This window comes from Mastacembelus armatus, chromosome 22, assembly GCF_900324485.2.
Source record: "Mastacembelus armatus chromosome 22, fMasArm1.2, whole genome shotgun sequence".
In the NCBI taxonomy this organism is placed as follows: Eukaryota; Metazoa; Chordata; class Actinopteri; order Synbranchiformes; family Mastacembelidae; genus Mastacembelus; species Mastacembelus armatus.
Window position 1 is genome coordinate 1866834 of NC_046654.1, and position 19696 is coordinate 1886529.

At 39.1% G+C, this 19696-nt stretch overlaps 2 protein-coding genes across 9 annotated transcripts in view; one reads left to right on the plus strand and one right to left on the minus strand.

Moving 5' to 3' along the window:
* The window catches only part of ahsa1b (AHA1, activator of heat shock protein ATPase homolog 1b), a 70571-nt gene extending 51733 nt beyond the window's left edge, over positions 1-18838 (plus strand). For 3 of the 4 annotated variants that reach the window (XM_026295019.1, XM_026294953.1, XM_026295092.1), the window contains 16 exons: positions 470-544; positions 12001-12035; positions 12195-12282; positions 12515-12573; positions 12770-12837; positions 13038-13081; positions 13448-13568; positions 13902-13953; positions 14051-14131; positions 14555-14620; positions 16861-16952; positions 17144-17225; positions 17823-17924; positions 18031-18126; positions 18480-18551; positions 18633-18838. In XM_026295019.1, coding sequence (XP_026150804.1) covers positions 12252-12282; positions 12515-12573; positions 12770-12837; positions 13038-13081; positions 13448-13568; positions 13902-13953; positions 14051-14131; positions 14555-14620; positions 16861-16952; positions 17144-17225; positions 17823-17924; positions 18031-18126; positions 18480-18551; positions 18633-18749 — 1083 coding nt within the window. In that variant the 5' untranslated portion in view covers positions 470-544; positions 12001-12035; positions 12195-12251 and the 3' untranslated portion in view covers positions 18750-18838. Of the gene's footprint in view, positions 1-469; positions 545-2327; positions 2638-3956; positions 4148-4347; positions 4431-4517; positions 4636-5127; positions 5220-5355; positions 5485-5587; positions 5690-5836; positions 5889-6216; positions 7267-12000; positions 12036-12194; positions 12283-12514; positions 12574-12769; positions 12838-13037; positions 13082-13447; positions 13569-13901; positions 13954-14050; positions 14132-14554; positions 14621-16860; positions 16953-17143; positions 17226-17822; positions 17925-18030; positions 18127-18479; positions 18552-18632 lie in introns of those variants that run through there. The other variant, XM_026295184.2, reaches the window with a different exon arrangement.
* LOC113123536 (dr1-associated corepressor) lies at positions 7355-11337 on the minus strand. Of its 5 annotated transcripts, none has more exons than XM_026295984.2 (6): positions 10820-11337; positions 9947-10019; positions 9398-9491; positions 8792-8908; positions 8283-8344; positions 7355-7857 (listed from the first exon to the last, which is right to left on the minus strand). In XM_026295984.2, the coding sequence occupies exons 1-6, from the start codon at positions 10859-10861 to the stop codon at positions 7802-7804; spliced, it is 444 nt and encodes a 147-aa protein (XP_026151769.1). In that variant the 5' UTR covers positions 10862-11337; the 3' UTR covers positions 7355-7801. The 5 variants fall into 5 exon arrangements, with proteins under 5 accessions (XP_026151769.1, XP_026151851.1, XP_026151690.1 ...); XM_026296066.2 differs by having other exon boundaries at positions 8283-8370; XM_026295905.2 differs by lacking the exon at positions 7355-7857 and having other exon boundaries at positions 8142-8370; positions 9947-10113.
* Positions 18839-19696: the final 858 nt, after the last annotated feature.

Consider the following 19696-nt stretch of genomic DNA (forward strand, 5'->3'; position numbering starts at 1 on the left):
TCTGTATTCTCCTTTACAGTTGTGTTTAAAGTGTCTGCATTGAATTTTCCTGATTTAAACGCAGTCTTCTGTTGCGTCCACCTTTAGCCATTTTACCAGTATATTTTTCTGCTGCTGAGGCTGCCACGTACCAACCTCTGAAGCTGATTAGTGTAATTATAAGTAATTATCATTGCTGCTGAGACTTATTACTCTGCCATTGAAGTTTTTTGTTTTTGCTCTTTGTAATTAGTTTAAACTGTCTTCCTATTAATGATTAGGTCTTTCAGAACCCTACTGATTTTAACAGTTTTTGGTTGACAGGGGTTAAGACGAAAGACAGCTGGTCTGGGATCTGAAAAAGACAGTAATTATGTTTGAAATCAAACATAGAAGATGTGTTGGTCAATGGATTTCACTTAATTTGAATACCAGGAATCATGTGACGTGTTTCCTCCTTCATGAGCCATTTTCTTTTTTTCCCTTCCAGAAACCCTGACCTGTGGGAGGCACTAATGCAGCAGCACAGCCATGATCCCTCACTGACTTTGCACCTGTGAACACGGTCAGTACAGTACAGATGGTAATATGTTTTTCTTTATGTGGGCAGTGGAGTTATAGCAGTGACATGGACTGCAGCACAAAGGGGACTGGCTGTTTGAAACTGGACATAATATAAAACAGCTGTCCCTTCATTTTCCTGCTTACTGTCCAGTATGGAAATCCTGGTTAATGGAGGAATGTGTATTCTGCCAGCAATGTAAATGTTTAGGTCATGTTGTTATAGAGGTTTAACTAACTGTTACTGTCATTATTGACTATCTGTGGCAAATGCAGTGGTGCAGTGGTTTCCACACCAAGACACCTGTGGTTAATTTACAGCAAGAAGGTTCTGTGTTCAAACCTGCAGCTGACTGGAGCATATTCTTTTCTGTCTTCTGACTCCAATCTACAGTTTTCTGTACATGCCAGCCTTGTGTGCATAGGTATAGCTTCCAATTATGTTAGCATTTTTGCATTAGAACCTCATCTTCTATAAGATCCAGCTACAAAACTGCCTCATTACTTCTGGTCTCCAGCCATCCTCTATACCTTACTTAGTCCTATTCAGGGTCATTGTGGGCTGGAGCTGATCCCAGCTGACACTGGGCAAGAGACAGTTTCCATCCTGGACAGATCACCAGTCTATCACAAAGCTGTGACACATAGACAGACAAACAATCACACTGACATTCACACCTATGAGCAATATAAATTCATCAATTTACCTAACCCCAGGCTGCATGTTTTTGGACTGCGGGAGGAGAAAACCAACACAGATATGGGGAGAACATGCAAACTCCACACAGAAAGGCCCCAGGTTTAAATGGATTCAAATCCAGGACCTTGTTGCTGTGAGGTAACAATTCTAACCACTGCCCACCCCGTTCTTTGGTCTCATATACTGTAAATACAGTACTTGCTATGTCAGGTAACAGGATGGTTCAACAGTAAGTGTACTGTCTGACATAATAGTCATTCATTAGTTTATTTCAGCTGTAAAAACTCAAACATTATCTAATAATATAAAATGAAGAAAACAGCCAGTAATAATTGGACAACAACATTTTGGGAATTTTTAGATTAGATAGATAGATAGATTTTTTATTATTTATTATCAAAATAGGTTCCTTTTCTGTAGATAAGTAAAACATGCTTCATCCTTTTGAATTAAATAATGAATGAAGGGATAATATGGGGACAGCCCATACCTACATCTTTAGTGATATCTCAAATAACAATGCAAAGCACAATTTTCATTTTGTTTCTTTCCCAAAACATCAATCAAAATAGACTTTATTGTCAATTGTACCAGTAAAGTGAAATTACACAGGTATACAACGTTGAACAGGTATTAAATGAAAAAAAGAGAAAAACTTAAATATAAGGGTAAGTTAAAAAAGGTAGGTAGTATAATTTAAAAATACATAACAGACATAGTAAATACGCAGTGAGAAAAAAAGTATTGCACATCAGGAAATGTATTAAACATTTCACTCCTACACTAGTGCTGTGTTTCCACTAATTTAGGTATGGCATGGATAATTCCCAGGGGAGAAAGATTTGCACAAACTAGATTAGATTAGATGGATAGATAGATAGATAGATAGATAGATAGATAGATAGATAGATAGATAGATAGATAGATAGATAGATAGATAGTTTATTCGTCCCCCATAGGGGAAATTCAGAATTATAATTATAATTCGCAATAGACATATTACCTGAGCATTCATGTTTATCTTATTATTTGTAGGGCAGATATTTTTGGACCTTACAGATTTGCCCAAAGTTTATTTCATCCTCAGGAGCGTTCATTACTCGATGCGGAACTATTCTTCACAAACGCACTTCCGGAAGGAGGAACTTTTTTTCTTTGTTCTACAAAGTTCCGTTTCCAGCAATTTCTGCGCACGGAGAATAAACGCAGGAACACCGCTACCCGGAGTTTTCTAGAAGCAGCATTGACCGGGTAGCATCCCTGCTCTCCGCACACAGCGTCACACTTTCTGGCTCTCATTATCGCTCGGCTGGATAAATGGCTAAGTGGGGAGAAGGAGACCCTCGCTGGATCGTAGAGGAGAGAGCCGACGCCACTAATGTCAACAACTGGCACTGGTGAGTCGTGATAGAAGGACATTTGTCTTTGAGCTAGCTCGCTAATGCTAACATCACTCGTTGGTTTTGTATTAACGTCAAGCTGCAGCTGCTATATCTTGTGTTTTACCTGCGTCCAGACCGGTTATTGTTATCAGGCAGCTGTGAATGTTAGATGAGGAGTGTTAACGTTACTAAAGAAAAGTGTCACATTTGAAACAATTAGCCGAGCTAACCCTTTTAGCTTCGCCTGTAGCTAGCTGCCGTAGCGTGAGTGCATGTGCAGAGATTGTGATTAACATCATCAGGGTTTTTGTTTTAGTACACGTGGTGTTTCGGTGTAAGAACATGCTAACTAACCCGGTGTTGTTGTTAGTAAGTTTTCAGCTCCTGTCCCACATGTCTTAGACACGTGAGGGAGCCCCGGTACAACGTGACTTTTAACAGTATATAGGTGATAACTCGTTGGACATGGATCCAGATTTTGGTGCTCTGGTTTATAGTGAGGAGATCTCAGGTGTGTTACATATCGGGAGCTGAAGGGTATGTCGAACCCCCTGTTGACCCGTGGTCTTTCAGTGTGGAGTCCGTGTTTTCTCCAGGTACTCCAGCTTCCTTCCACAGTCCAGACACATCCAGGTTAGATCGATTTAGGTGCCCCTGTAAGTGTGAATGTGAATTTGTCCCTATTTGTGAGCCATGTGATAAGTCTGGCGACCTGTCCAGACTGAACCCCGCCTCTTACCCTGCTATGATTGGCTGCAGCCCTTGACCCCCCACCAAGGAGAAGATGAAACACCAATCAGCTGTCGGTCTTTATGAGGTTCTTCTTTTTTCCTTATCTGTACCAGGGGTGTAAGGACGGGGTGTCATGCGCTGGATGGACTGCAAAGCCCCTTTGTGGTGCTATAAATAAAGTTGACCTGAAACATGAATGCTTGACGGTTGCTTGAACATGATGATTCAGGCAAATTTCAGGTCAACGATTCTTATATAACATTGAAAATTAATATAAACTACAAACAGGAGATATTATAAAGGGAATGGTTTTGACAATAACCACTAGTGTATTATTAGTTACTGTCATAACACAGACCTACTGGACAGACCGCTCAGCATCAGTCCCCCCCTGAGAGACCTGGAATGAAGCGTTTTGAAACTGCTGTTTTTAGGCAGAATGAATTAACAGCTACCAGGGTATTTCTGTTGTTAAGCCCTAAACTCTGGATCCATCTTTAATATTTAATATTGGTCAATATTATACTGATGTCTGTTAGAAGCTGTTGAATACCTGTGTGGAGCTGCTCTCTCATCACTGTGGCCTCTGTGGGACTTTTCAGGACTGAACGAGATGCAACAAACTGGTCGTCGGACAAATTAAAATCCCTCCTCCAGGGCTTGACCGTGGAAAGTGAAGAGGGGAATTGCGAGGTGACAGAAGTCAGCAAGTTGGAAGGAGAGGCCTCGATTAACAACCGCAAGGGGAAACTTATTTTCTTTTATGAATGGAACCTTAAAGCTACTTGGACCGGTAAGTAAAAGACTGAGGTTACTGGTTATTAAGTTCTGGATGGGGTGGGCATTCACTTGACTAAAGTGAATGAGTGCAGGAGAGGAACTGATCAAAAACATGTCTTGGCATTTTTGTCAGTGTCAGTATTCAAGAACAGAAACATGCTTGAAGATGCGTTGAATCTTTGCTGACACACATATTTTCTTTTGTTTTACCAGGAAAATCCAAATCGGGAGTCAAATATAAAGGAACAATTGAAGTTCCAAACCTGTCTGATGAAAACGACATGGAGGATCTTGATGTAAGTTTCAGCAAAGAATGGATATAGTGACTCTGACTGTAGGTGTAGGGACTGTGTGGTGATACTTGTCATGTTATCTTTGACCAGATTTCTGTTTCGCTGAACAAAGACGAACCTGATACGCCACTGATGAACTTGATGAAAACAAAAGGAGTTGACAAAGTCCGTGAAGCCCTGGGAAGCTACGTCGGGTTCTTAAAATCAGGTGAAGGAAACCAGATAGACCCAGTTACATGTTTAGTCTTTCTGTGGTTGGAATAAATGGCTTAAGAAAAATCTGGTTTTGCATTAAGCTGCTGCTGCTGCTGCTACAGCTGTTATTTCAATGTGATAAATATATTTTCAATCAACATTAAACTAAATAAAAATACTGAGTATCAGACTTCATTTCAGCTGAAGTGCAGACTAGGCTCCAGACAAAATCCAACAGAAATGAATATACATTAGGTTCATGTGAAAAATTGAATTTCATACACTTCATTTTGAAGATGTTAATGTCTCATGACATATTGTAACATGAAAATCAAGAATGTTCTTTATTGTCAGATTAAAACTAAGTCACTGAATGTTGTTGTCTCTAACAAATTTATAATATAATGAAACCATTTCTTTAAAGTGGTATGTTGCAATAAGTTCAGGAATATGGAAGTTAAAATTGATCTTAAACTTAAGTTCTTGTCTTTTTTTTTTAATGCAGAGTTCACACAAGGAATGATCCTGCCCACAGCCAATGGCGTGGCCAAGACACAGTCCACATCACAGTCCAAAGCCAAGACGAACGTGACTCAGGTTTGTGTAGACACAAAGAAGCTGCATTTTCCATTATCGGATGTAACAGAAAGATCAGTGTCGATCCAACGTTAGCGTTTTCTTGGTGGTGCCGCAGATCCTACCTCACAACACACACTTTGTTCTTGTCGAACAGATTTCCTCCTCGAAGAGCACGGTCGCTCCAATCAACACCGGCGTCAAGATCCCCACCTGCAAATTCAGCATGAAAGAAACGTTCCTCACCTGCCCGGCTGATCTCTACAGGGTCTTCCTCAACCAGGAGGTGAGCTCCCCCTGCTCATCATCACCATCTGAGCATTTGCTTCATTCACTCACAGCTGAAAGAACAGGGTTAATGGATTTCGTTTGTTTGTGTTGATGTGCAGATGGTCCAGGCGTTCACACATGCTCCAGCCACAGTGGATGGAGAGAGGGGCGGGAAGTTTCGTCTGTTAGAAGGAAATGTCTTTGGTGAATTCACAGAGCTGGTGAGACAAACTTTGACACTTGAAACCTTCAGATTATGTGTAAAATTTAAATTTGTAAATATCAACTCTGTAGATTCAGGTTATTTTTATTTCCTACACTTTATTCAGTTTAGTGCTGACTTTTGAAGACAACTCTTTTCCCTCCAGGTACCTGATGAGAAAATAGTTATGAAGTGGAGGTATAACAACTGGCCCTGTGGTATGTTGGTTCTCTCTACATGATTAAATCATTTTCACACCTTTTCATCTTTTATCTGGCAAAAATGCCAGAAAATGTTATTTTCTTTCTTTGGTCTTTGTTCAAATACCAGATTTTATAATTGAACTGTGTTTGGATAGAACACACGGTTTAAACACATCACTTGATGTTATTTTAGAGGTAAAATTGTGTTGACTCTTTATATACTTGATAATCAATTTGACACAAACAAAGAAACACATTTACCTTTCTCCTGTTGGAGGTACTTTATATTACCTGCACAGTTTGAGACATTGGCGTTGATCTGCCATTGTTCCTCCATCCACAGAGCATTACGCAACAATCACCATGACCTTCTTGGACCGGAGCAGCGAGACAGAACTGAAGGTGGAGTATCAAGGCGTCCCGGACAGCGAGGAGGAGCGGACAAAAGACGGCTGGAAGAGATACTACTTCGAAGCTATTAAACAGACTTTTGGCTATGGAGCACGGCTCTTCTGAAGACGGTGTGTTGTAGTGCTGTGTTTCTTTTCTGTTTCTGAATTCTTAAACTTCTTGTCCTTTGGTCTCTCTGGCACAAGTTGTTCCCGTAAAAACATAGCAAGATTTAACAAACCACAAGGTGGAATAGGTGAGGCCAGTGTGTCACCTGTCTGCGTTTTAATGTTTGTTTTTGTTTTTTTTCTAAACTTATTTAAATCTGCATTTGTCCCCTTCAGTATTTGGGTCATTTGTTCACAGGAGTATGAATGGACTGTGCCTTTGGGACTCAAGGTGGTAAATGGATCGAAAAAAGTAAAGACGAATCTATTGAACCAATGGAAAACAAATTGGCGTCCACTTCTATAAATATGTAATTATTGCAAGAGTTAAATAAATGTTGTTTTTCTTTTTATTTGAAACAAATGTTGCTTTGAAAATGAATGTTTATTTTTTACTTTACTCTTTTAAAGTGTAACTGTATTGAAGATGCTTTTGGCCAGGCTGCATGTTTCATTTTAAACGGACGAATGACCACTGGATTTAAACTTGACTCGTGAAGTCTGTCACTTTTAGCTGGGCAGTACTTGCAGTTCTTTCATTCAGACTTGATTCACGCACATTACAAGCCCAGTATCTGTCCGTGTGATCGGATCAGCTCCGACCTTCAGGAGAAACCTCAATACAAATGTGTCAGTGGCGAACATAAAGAGTTTCAGGTCTTTATGCAGGAGGCTAGCGTAGCAAACAAACATACTTTTTGCTATATTTGGCTTTAGAAATGTACATTTCCAGTAGGAAAAGAAAGCATTCATAAGAAAATACATCAATTTATGCATCAATTCCTCCTCGTCACTGTAAAAAGATTAGTTTCTTGGAATAAAACAATCCCTGAATGCTCTTGAACTGTTTTTATTTAAGTGAAAACATTAAGTTCACATTACATTTGTCAGAGGAGCTGAAACAAACATATTTATTTACATGTTATTTATTTTCACATTTCATATGCAAATGTAGTCTGCCTTTAAAACAAAATGCTGAGTATCTAAAGTGGTTTGAAAAGGATTATTTCCTAAAGGAATTTGTGCATAGAGACTCACTGTCCTTCAACTGTAACATTTGACCACAGCATAACATCATGTTCTCAGTTGAGCTACAAAACAAAAGCTGTTAAACTGTATAAATAAAGTTGAACACAATTTTCCTAATCAACAAAAATGTTTGGGACTTTCTGATGCACAAATATACCGAGCATTCAAGCTCACCTCACCCTCCTACAACATACGTGCTCCAAACGCAAAAGAGCCTAACAACAAAAAACAAAGGTCTAATGTAGTCCACAACTTCTACACTGAGGTCAGCTGTTGTAATGACATCACTTTATTCTGACCAAGGTCATGATCAAGTAGACATAAACAAAAACCACAGAGAGCTCAGAGCAGTTTCCTCTGGTTGTACTCTGTCAGAAGCAGATGTAGAGCTCCGACTCCTGGAAGAGGGAGGGGAAGTGAGTCACTGACGGAAAAACAACGAAAACAAACAGGCATGATATTCTGCCTTCAATATTTAGTGTGGTCACTGAGGTTTTTAAAAATGTTGGTAACTGCAGATGAAACCTCAGTTTACGCGAAAGATAAACCACTTTAATACACATGAAACAAAACATGTTTCTCTCCACCTCTAAAGCTGAGCCTCCACTCTCTGTCTCTAAGTTTGTTTTCTGCAGTATAATGAACACTACAGAACTCATGGGGTCACTGTAGCTTCCAGTGAGCAACTGTTTACATCTCCCCTGCTCTTATGATGGGTCCTCAAGATAAGGACAAGTAAGTGTGTTTCAGCATTGGCATAAATATGTTATGTCAGGGGACAAATGGAAGTTACAGTGAAGGTTTTCAGTCTCAGCATACGTACGCTGGAGCTGGAGTCGTTGTCGAGCGAGTCGAGGCTCCTTCGTGGTGCCATTTCTCCCACATCTGTAGAAATTTCATGCCGTTTAGTTCTGGGAATGACAGCGTGAAACAAATCAGACAGTTGATGAGCAGGATGTTAACTAATTATTCTGATAAATGATTCATCACTTCTGTCATTTTCCAATCGAAAATGGAAACTATTCTCTGATTCCAGCTTCTCAAACTGGAGGATTTTCTGCTTCTTATTACATATGAAGTTGATGAATGTTTTTTGGTTTTGTGTGTTGAGTTAAGACAAGCAATCTGAAGATGTCAGTGTGGGCTCTGACTAATTTAGACTTTTCACATATTGTTGTATTAACTGATAATCAGACATTATAGACCGAACATACAGATACACAGACTGATAAAAGACAAAGATCCTTTTCAGTCTCAATTAACCAAACTCCAAATTGCAGGACAAGCAACAAACATCTAGTGGTTTTATAAATCATTCAGTCGGGTCCTTACCGGTATAACGGCCACATGTTCAGGGCTCGCTTGTCCTTCTGGGTTGCCGTAGACGTGGCACTCTCCACCAGTTCTTTCAGGAAGTGGAAGAGTTTCTCAGACTCTATGCACTGCTTCCTAAATAACAATACGATAATAAATAAATTCACCTCACACTCCTGATATACATTTTTATCACACACAATCCTCTGGTTTATCTGTAAGTTGCATCCTAACTGTACCGAATATTTTGGGGATGTCCCACTAAAACACTGTCGGTCTACAGATGTAGTTTCTGATGTAAAATGCAAACACCAGGACTCTTTGCAAACCACTGGGATTTAACTGCGGTGAGGGACAGATCAGGGAAGGGTATAAAACTGTTTCTAAAGCTGTGAGTCTTCCCAGCAAACTCAGTAACTGGGCATGTTTCTGACACTGATCCAAAGCCCAGACTCCAAACAGCATCAGTTCACACACACTTCCTGTCCAGTTTGATCAATTAAAAATTCAACCTAATACATAATAAAATGAGCAGACAGTGAAGGGGTTTAAATTCTTTTTGATGTCACTGTGTATAAACTAATCAGGCAAAAAGTGTTTACACAAAATAACTGAGCTACTTACACGTGAGCGACAGACATGACGTTGCTGGGCTTTGACTTAGTTATCAGACAGGTTTTAGTCAACAGCGACTTCAGGAACATCTCCAGCGCCCGCGCTAAACTCAGCAGTTCAGGATTTCACAGCTCAACACATTTAAAAGTCTCCTGACAACACTGTTCTTTAATTAAAACATAGTCGGTGTCATGAAAAGGATGTTTTGATTCACTGATTGTGAGTTTTTGGAAGGAATAAAAACTGTTAAATGTAGCGCTAAAATATTTTTTCAGGACATATAACACTAAAAACAAAACTTTCATAAAAATGTTACAGTCATATTCAGGAGTTATTGCATGCCACTTGTTTAAAAGGTTCAGGTGGATTAGTTCAAATTTTATCAAGACAAGAGGGACTACAACTCCCAGCATGCTAAGGAGTCCCTGAGGAGAAGAGGCAGGGGAGAGGCCTGTTGCAAAACAGAAGCATGGGAGATGAATTAGAAACTGCAGTGCTGAGCAGGATGTGGCGTAATTAGCTGCTCTAAAACAAACCTCTAAGGGTTTTAAAGGATACAGATGATCACAGGAACCGCCATTGCAATCCTGCCCACCTCTGTGTCCTTCTGCATGATCTTCTTGATACGATTCTGGGAGCAAAAACAAAACATTTCATAACTGTTACCCTCAGTGCTGCGTTCAGGTGCTCCTCATACACTCCTGGTCTTTGGACCTCAGATGATTCTAAATAACAAGAAGTTGTTTTTAGGACATTACTCATTAATCTTTGAAGCAGTGTCATGGACCCTAAAGCTGAAATACAACAGGAAACATGACACTGACACAATAAACTCAATATGAACTCGACCATTAAATAAAATCTAAGATCTGTAATAACAACACATTAAATAACTACTTCTGTTTTGATCTCCATATGTGTGTGTTTCAGAAAAATTAGCAAATTAACACATGCAAAAATTTACATTCACACAAAAGGGATCTTAGGGTTCACAGGACAAATAAAGATGTGTCTGAATCTGCAGTCACTGTTTAGTCTGATGCCCCTAAAGTACATAAACAATAAGTGATAAACATAATCTAATCACAAGCATGTCCAAATTATTAAAACATTTATTTTTTTTGGTTAAACTGGACTTTTCTTTCATTAAAGCACGCACAGAGTCAAATACTGTCTATAACTCTAACTAATGCTCTTTGGTCTTGTCTTCATTATAAATGTCCCACTTTTATAATTATAAAGACTCATATTTAAATTCCCTGCTTATATTTTAGTTGTATTTACAAGCCTGTCAGGGGTGAAGACGTTTCACGCCCCAACTATCCGATAGTCCCTGAATGCAGCAGCGGCCCCACGTTCCGCTAAGCGCAGCTAACTGCTTTTATTGGACCTTAACCCGCTTTAAGGAACCAGAACCAAGTTTCTACTCACAGGAGGGAAGCGAACATTATATCTTCTCCTCTGGCCCGGCATTTTGCTCCCGTTAATCCGCGCGGTTCGGTCACATCGTTCATGTTTTTACCGCAAACCGCTGCCGTGTCCATTTGTTTACCTTCAGCAGGAACAAACACACACCTGAGGTCACCCAGCGTGACCCCCGTAATGACGTCACGACCCCGGATGGTTAACATAAAAATACGGTCAAAAACACTTTTCATATTGTTTACCAAGATTTGATTAACTAGTGAAAAAAATCCTTAAAACGTGTAGTGAAAAAAATGTATATATTTTAATTGACTTTTAATGTGATATCCAGTTCATGTTGTGAAGCTGCTTTGCTGCTGTTGACAAAATACTGTAGGTGTGTGGTCCCAGTATGTTGGCTCATGTCATTTTCTTTTGCTATGTCATTTAAAATAAAAGATCACACTGATGCCTGTTTATTTAATTATGGACTAGAGAATAGTTGAGGCCTCTCAGTAGAGAAAATTGTGGTTTTATTGTTTTAAGTTTAACTTTAGCCACATTTTGCTTTGTGTAACAGTTATAAATTCACCTATGAAGGTATATGCCTGTATTATTCAGATGGTCTTTCATTGCATTGTAATTTTTCTGCGCTGTTTGTGCAGCAGTCTCCACCTATAGGTGCCCACAGGAGGAGTTATGTCTGCTGATAAATACATGAATGATCATATGTATTCATACAAACTCATCACACCTTATTAGAAACCTCTTATACATATATGGTGCTAAGGAAATAGGAGGACATTAAATTAAACCATCCAGCCAATATTTTGATTTGATCTTGAAGTGCTTACAATTAGAAATCAATTATCTAGAGTATATGACTCTTCCTGGAACAAACTACAAAGGTCAAAGATAAGTTTATCAGTATTTATTACAAATAATAAAGATGTGAACCAGATGGAAGAAGCTCTTTAGTATTATTCCTGTGTTTTTCACACTGCAAGTAACATGCTCCACTATCTGCTGTTGGCATTCTGTGTATTCTCCACATGTCGTGTTGACGGTAGGTGATAAAACACTTTTCTGGATTTTCTTGTTCTGTATGTATTTTCTGTGAAACTCATATTTACTGTCTCATTTTACAGCACAAGCTTTTCTACAGACTCTGAAACTAAAATGTGAATCATTTTATTCTCTTTTCTCAGGCTTTGCATCGAGTGGAGAAGAACGTTTAAAGCAGGTGCTTCACTGTCACATCTGCATGTGGTTTATCTGTAATCAGAGAGCAGTGGCTAAAAACTGTTATGCAGCTAATGAATTGTTTAAACTATTAATTATGTAGTTATTCATTGAACTGAGGTTAATACAACAGTCGTCTTACATGTGTTTTTTTCTGCAGGATGATTTTGAAGATTTTCTGGACCGTCGTCTGCATCCTCCGTTTCACTGTCCTGATATGAGTCCGTCTACCAGCATCCCTACATCAGGTCAGTGTCAGTTCACCAACATCCAGGTCAATGACCTCTATGTGAGAGCAGAACACCTGTACTGAAAAAACATCCTAATAACCTTTTGAGTTATGTCTTTTTAAAATCTTGTTTGATTGAGATTATCTGCACCGACGTTCAGGTAAACATGACGAAGTGTAGCATCTTTCCGTTGCAGAGATATTGTGCTTGTTGTCTTTTTTATTCATTCCTTCTTTTTCTTCTCTTCTAGTTGAATATGTCAAAGCTGCGGATGTGAAGGTCATTGCTGCACTGGGAGACTCTTTGACTGTGAGTGAAATGATGGTGTAAATGTTGTTTAATACTTTGTACTGACATGAAAAATCACAAGAGCTGGCTCTGTTTTATTGGAAGCTATGAGAAACCAATACAGTGTTCAGATCACATAAAATAAACACAGTGTTATTGTTGTTATTGACAGAAATATGAGTCTCTTTATTAAGAATTGTGCGTGTTTTTACTGCAGACAGCTATTGGTGCCAACGGCTCGACGATCGCCTCGATACCTTTTGAATTTCGACAGGTGTCCTGGAGGTAAATCTGCTGTTTTAGAGGAGCTTGTGTTTTTTCACTCAGGTGATATACAGCTCGTTTACGACACTGTGCAGGTTGCTGAAACTTTTTTTTAAACTTATCTAATGTTATCTGTGTCACCATTATGTTATCAGTGTCACCATTATGTTATCTGTGTCACCATTATGTTCTCTATGTCACTTTTTCTTCTTTCGCCGTAGCATCGGAGGTTATGGGACTTTTCAAAATGTCATTACACTGGCAAGTGAGTTCATTGATACTATAACCATTTCAGTTTAGCTACAAACATACAGTGAAGTGTTTGCCTTATATTTCAATATGTAAAGCTAAAACATCACACCTGTCTTTGTGATGCTAAGCTAACAAGCTAATGAACAAAACAAAGAATATTTATTAGAAAAAATCAGTATTTTTCCTTCAAATGCAAAAATCTGTGATTCTTTGTCTGAGATTCAATTTATTTCTAAATCCACCTGGTTTTATTTTAATGATTTATGCCAATAAAGAGATCTGAAAACCCACATGTTGGTAAATATCACAGCTGTTTGAGCTGAAACCACAGGGTCCGTGAGCCTGATCTGCTCTTCTGTTCACTGATCTCTGTTTCTAGATATTTTTAAACTCTTCAATCCCAAACTGCTTGGTCCAGCACCGATGAGGACGCTGCACGGTTACCCTACAACCATCAACGAGACCGGCTTCAACTTCGCCGTCACCGGCCACAACACGCTGTAGGAGGCCGACACACCGAGTCCCCTCTGTGTTTTACATTGTCTTCTCTTTGTCTAGTGATCCTTGTGTGAATCTCACCTGCGGTTATGTCAAATTCCCAAACACCAAAATTGAGCTGGGAGGAGATTTTTTTTTTCGTATATATTTCAAATCAGGGGGTGCATATTTGGAAGTTCACAAGAGATTTGCAAAATGTCCATTAAATATAATTACAGTCCCACAGCTTCAGGCTGTGCCTTCAAACATCAAATCAAAACGTGTGCAAATGATTTGCCATATGAAGTTTTATTGGTGTTCACTGGTGACTCAGCAGTTTGTGTGTTCTCCTGTAGCAACGTCTCAGAGCAGATAAGACACATGATAGAGACGTTCAAGTCTTATCCAGTAAGTCGCAGGATTCTGCCTTTTGTTATCAGATAATAACTGCTCATTTTCTTTGTGCAGCTCTGAGCAGCACAATGACTCAAGGTTTCTCTTTCAGGGTCTGAACTTCCAGGAGGACTGGAAGGTGGTGACGATGCTGATCGGCATGAACGACATCTGTGATTACTGCAAAAACAAGGTCAGGACAGTTTGGTGTATTTTGTCTTTTCTGGATTTTTAAACAATATATTTTGGTTAATTTTCACGTAATTTTCTGATCTCTAGTATCTAGACTTCTCACTTTGCTCCCTGATAATAATACTAGTAGTATTAGTGGTACACTCCAGGGTGTGTCAGTACACCGCAGTTTTACTGCTGGGTGTGGTTACATGTGCAACAAAGGGCTCATCTGTCCTCACCTGAGCAGTAGTACAACGACCATTAACTCCCAACTCCCCACAGTTTTATTCTTGTTAGGGTGTAAAATTATAGGATTTTCCTCTACAGGCTGTTCTCAGTCAATTCAAGTGTCAGTGGAAAGTGTATGGGACATATTATGACTAGCAACTGAAAAATACTGAATATTTAGATTAATAAAATGTTTTGCTCAATCTGTCCACAGAGTTTGTTCTCCCCCGACAGCTTCATCCACTACATGACAGAAGCTCTGGACATGATGATGAATGAGGTAGGATTTGACCACTCAAAACAGTGTAAGAACATAATTGCAGCTGAGCAGGCTAACATAAAAACATTCAGCGTGGGCATTAGACAAAGGGAAACTTAGCATTAAATTAAAAAGTCGACCAGAATTAGGATTCATCCTTTGGGGACTTTGAATATTTGGTCAAAATTTCATGAAAATCGCTCCAGTATTTATTAGTGTTTCACTCCAATGGGGCTAAAAACTGAAAAATAAACCGAAGAGTTTTATTTTACTTCATATATAACTGGGAAACTCTTCATTCAATTAATTTTATAACTATTAAACACATGTAATGTTCTGTGGTATTAGTGACTGGGAGGTGTGTTGTGACTGTAATGCAAAGCAGTTTATTTATATAGCACAAATTATACAGCGTAATTCAAAGTGCTTTACAGAAATAAGTTAAAGTTAAAGGTACATATGCAAAAATCTGAATAAGAACCAGAGAACAGTGGAAAATGAACTTGAAATGAAATTAAAGGAGACTGAGTGCAGATAAAACACTTTCAGTTGTCATATGCCACACTAAAAAGAAAAGTTTTTAGCTTGGACTTAAACATTACCAGAGATGAGGCTTGTCCAACATCATCAGGAAGACTATTCCAGATGTTAGCTGCATAAAACTGAAACGCTGCTTCTCCATGTTTAGTCCTGACTCTGGGCACGAAGGCCTGTCCCTGATGTTCTCAGAGTCTGAGATGGTTCATATGGCATCAACATGTCAGAGATGTACTGTGGTGCGGAGTCTTGAAGAGACTTATACACAAGCAGTGCTGTTTTAAAGTCTATTCTCTGGGCGACAGGAAGCCAGTGCAGAGATCTGAGAACAGGAGTAATGTGGTTGTACTTCCTGGTTCTAGTCAGGACTAGAGCAGCAGCGTTCTGAATATACTGCAGCTGCCTTACAGCTCGTTTTGAGAGCCCCATGAGCAGGCTGTTACACTAATCTAACCTGCTGGAGATAAATGCATGGATGAGTCTGTTCATTGCAGTGACACAGTGAATCGACTGGTCCATATTCCCCTGCTGTGAGTGAAATGTAAATCTGAGTGTCATCTACATAGTTATTGTAGGACACATTATTACTGCGTATTAACTGGCCTAAAGGAAACATGGAAAAATTGAACAAAAGGGGTCCCGAGATGGACCCCTGGGGGACCCCACATGTCAACTCCATTTGGTCTGGGCACAGTTACCAGTTTCAATGAAGTACTTCCTGTCGTCAAGATAGGACTTAAACCATTTAAGGGCAGTACCAGAGATGCCTATCCAGTCCTCTAACCTTTGTAACAGGCTCACGTGGTCCACTGTGTCAAAAGCAGCACTCAGATCCAACAGTATAAGACAGAGACTCTGCCAGCGTCTGTGTTCAGACGAATGTCATTTGTCACCTTGATGAGTGCAGTTGCAGTGCTGTGATGGGGCCTAAAACCTGACTGAAGATCATCAAAGTTGTTTAGCAGGAGAAAGTCAGTAAACTGTTGGTAAACAACTTTTTCAAGGATTTTGCCTAAAAACAGCAGGTTTAATATGGGCCAGTAGTTGTTCAGTACTGTGGCATCAAGATGTCTCTTCTTCAGGAGAGGCTTGATGACAGCAATTTTCAAGGCCCTTGGAAATGTTCCAGACTGTAATGACTAATTGAGTGAGCTGTGGTAACAAACTGCTTAGTACTGATTTCAGAAATCTAGTGGGTAAAACATCAAAGCAGCAGGTGGAGGAACTCAGACTGGAAATAATCTCTTCAACTGTTATGTCATTTACAGGTGTAAAATGTGTCAGTTCTACCAAGTGTCTCCTGGATGGCTGCAGAGTTGGTATCTGTGTTTATTAGTCGTTTAATACCCTGAACCTTGTCATTAAAAAATAAAGGAAACTCATTGCATTTATATGGTGAAATTAGTTCCAGTGGCAATGGAGACAGAGGGTTTGTTCATCTACTCACTGTAGCAAACACGACATGTGAGTTGTTACTGTTGTTGTTGATGATTTCAGAAAAATACATTTCTCTCTTTCTACGTAGAGTTTCATTGAACACACACATCATCTGTTTATAAATGTCGTAATGAACCTGGAGCTTTGATTCACCCCCTTTTCTGTGCCCTGACCGAGTCATGTATTGAGCAGCATTTCATTTACGCTGCTGTTGCATTTAGATGTGAAATACTTAACCACCCTTGTCCCACTGATTTCAGTTGATGAATGTTGTGGTCTGGTTTCAGATCCCCAGGACCATTGTGAACGTGGTGCAGCTTCTTCTCATGAAGCCTCTCAGAGAAGTTCAGAAACCGACTCTGGGCTGTCAGCTTCAAAAGTTACCGAAACCATTTGCTTTCTTTGTTTTACCTGTGAATCTGAAGCTCTGACAGCTCCCAGATCAAATATAACCACCACCTTATATGAAAAGATTAAATTTACTGTTATTAAAAGTCAGAACTGTTGTAATCTGATTATATTGTTAACCTGATGAAATTATAATCCACTAATGTGATAATCTGTTTACAGAAGTTTCTGCTCATGTCTGGTTCTACCTGATGAAAACTCCATTGAACTTAAGGAGCTGATTGAAATCAACTATGAATTCCAGGTGTGTGTCCACCCACCGAAGTGTGTGCTGTGTGTACAGCCAAGCCTAAACTACACTGTGTCACTGCCTTGTTGTCGACGATTTAAATCAAACCTCATCTAGTAAACAGGTTCAGTCTAAACATTAGAATTAGGGCTGTGATTAAAGATTATTTTCATTAATAGTTAACCTGCTGATTACTTTCTAGATTAATTATTTAGTTTAAAAAACTAGTCCGGTGACATACTCAGATATCTTCTTTTGCCCAACCAAGGCCAAAAATATTCTGATATTTACTGTGATATAAAACACAAAACGCTGAAAACAGAATTTTCTTTGCATTTTGCTTAAAAACAGATGAATCTGTTGTCATGTTTCTTAAGATTGACTAATTGTTGCAGCTGTAACTACAAGAGCAACAGTTTTTATGATAAAAATGTGCTTTGTAAACTGTGTAGTTGAAATGTGTTGATCCAATGGTCGGCACATGGTTGGAAAAGTTGTGGTGTGCAGATTTTGAACCATGCACACAGTGAGTGAGAGTCCTGAACAAGAACCAGAAATCTGAATGTTCCACTTTTACTGTTTATACATAACATTAACTTTGGTTCCCTATAGAGAAGATTAAAGAAGCTTCTGCACAGTGATCGCTTCTTCAAACAAGACTTTGCTGTTGTTCTGCAACCTTATCTGGAGGCTGCGACACCACCAAGGCTTCCTGTAGGTCACACACACACACACACATCTTATTATAAAGAGCATTAAAATATAAATGGCCCCTGTTTAAAAATAGGTTTGTGTCCAACTTTCCCTCTATTAACTTCAGAATGGGAAAATCGACTTGAGCTTCTTCACGGCAGATTGTTTCCACTTCACTGTGAAGGGACATGAGGAGCTGGCAAAGGGACTGTGGAACAACATGGTGCAGTTTTTAAGTTGTAACGATCATTTTCAGATAACTGTTAAACATGGTTGTATTTAGGTAAACTTTGGTTTAGATAATGTTCTACTCACAGTATATAACGTGCAGATTAAGCGCAGCAGGTTGCCACAAATATATACTGATATTTGTATATTGGATAGTTTTAGTAAAAGTGAATGAATCAGGTTTTAACATATCAAAGCAGACAATTCTGTCATGCTGTGTAATAATCCTGACAACTGTGAGATTTTATAAACAGGAGTCATTAAAGGCGATGCTCAGTGGATCTTTTCTCAACACAGCACCGACATAAAACACAGACATAAACTAAATTATTCATCATGTTTCTGCAGTTCCAGCCAGAGGGAGGGAAAGAGATGATATGGTCATTTTCAGAGCCAGTAGAGCTCATCTGCCCACCGAAGGTACAACACAAGGGCACGCTGAACATTTTCTCTGTTCGAGAGAAAAGTTGTTTTTAGCACATTTTTCTCATGTTTCTGCAGGAACATCCTTATATCTACACCAGACCCCGAGATGTGTCGTCTGCCCCGGCGCTGAAACAATTATCCATGATGCTGATGTCTCTGCTTTCTGTATTTATTGTGTTAAATTTTATGTAATTCAACACAATATAAATGTCTATATGTGATTTGGGTGAAAAACTGTGTATTTTAAAGTTAAGATGTTCGAAAACAAAAATAAAGAAATGGTTGATCATTATCACAAATTGTCAGGAAACAGATTTTTAAAGTCACATTATTGAAAACTATAATGTGCTGTTAACACTGTCTCCTTTTCTGAGTGATTGATGCAGGACTTAGTGTCTATTGCGTTTAGTTAGGTGTACCTAATAAATTAGCAACACGGTATAAATTACAGTGCAATATATGTACACTAGCCACACTTCCATTATTTGGATCTGCTGGAGCCTATCCCAGCTCTCTTTGGGTGAAAGGCAGGGGTCCACCCTGGACAGGTCCCCAGTCCATCACAGGGCCACATAGAGACAAACAACCTCACACACTCACACTCACTCCTATGGGCAATTTAGAGTCACCAATCAACCTGACATACATGTTTTTGGACTGTGGGAGGAAACCAGAGTACCTGGAGAAAACCCACACAAGCACAGGGAGAACATGCAAACTCCACACAGAAAGGCCCCTGATGGGTTTCAAACCAGGAACCTTCTTGCTGTGAGGCAACAGTCCTAACCACTAATCCACAGTGCTACTGAGATCCTGTGATTTTTTAAATCTCCAAATGTTTTATGTGCTATGCTTATACCAGTTCATTGCATACAATTTTATAACAAGTGAAAAAGTGAGCTACCTTAAATTTAAAGTCTATTCTCTGGGCGACAGGAAGCCAGTGTAGAGATCTGAGAACAGAATTTAAATTCTTTATTATTGTCAAATGTAACTGTTTGTATACACTGTACTAAGACAACTAGCACATAAGCACTTTGCCAATACGGCTAAATTGGACTCTGAAAGTAGTTATTAGCTGTAGTCACAGTTTTTAAACACAAATAAATACATTTATATATATAATTATTAATTTATAT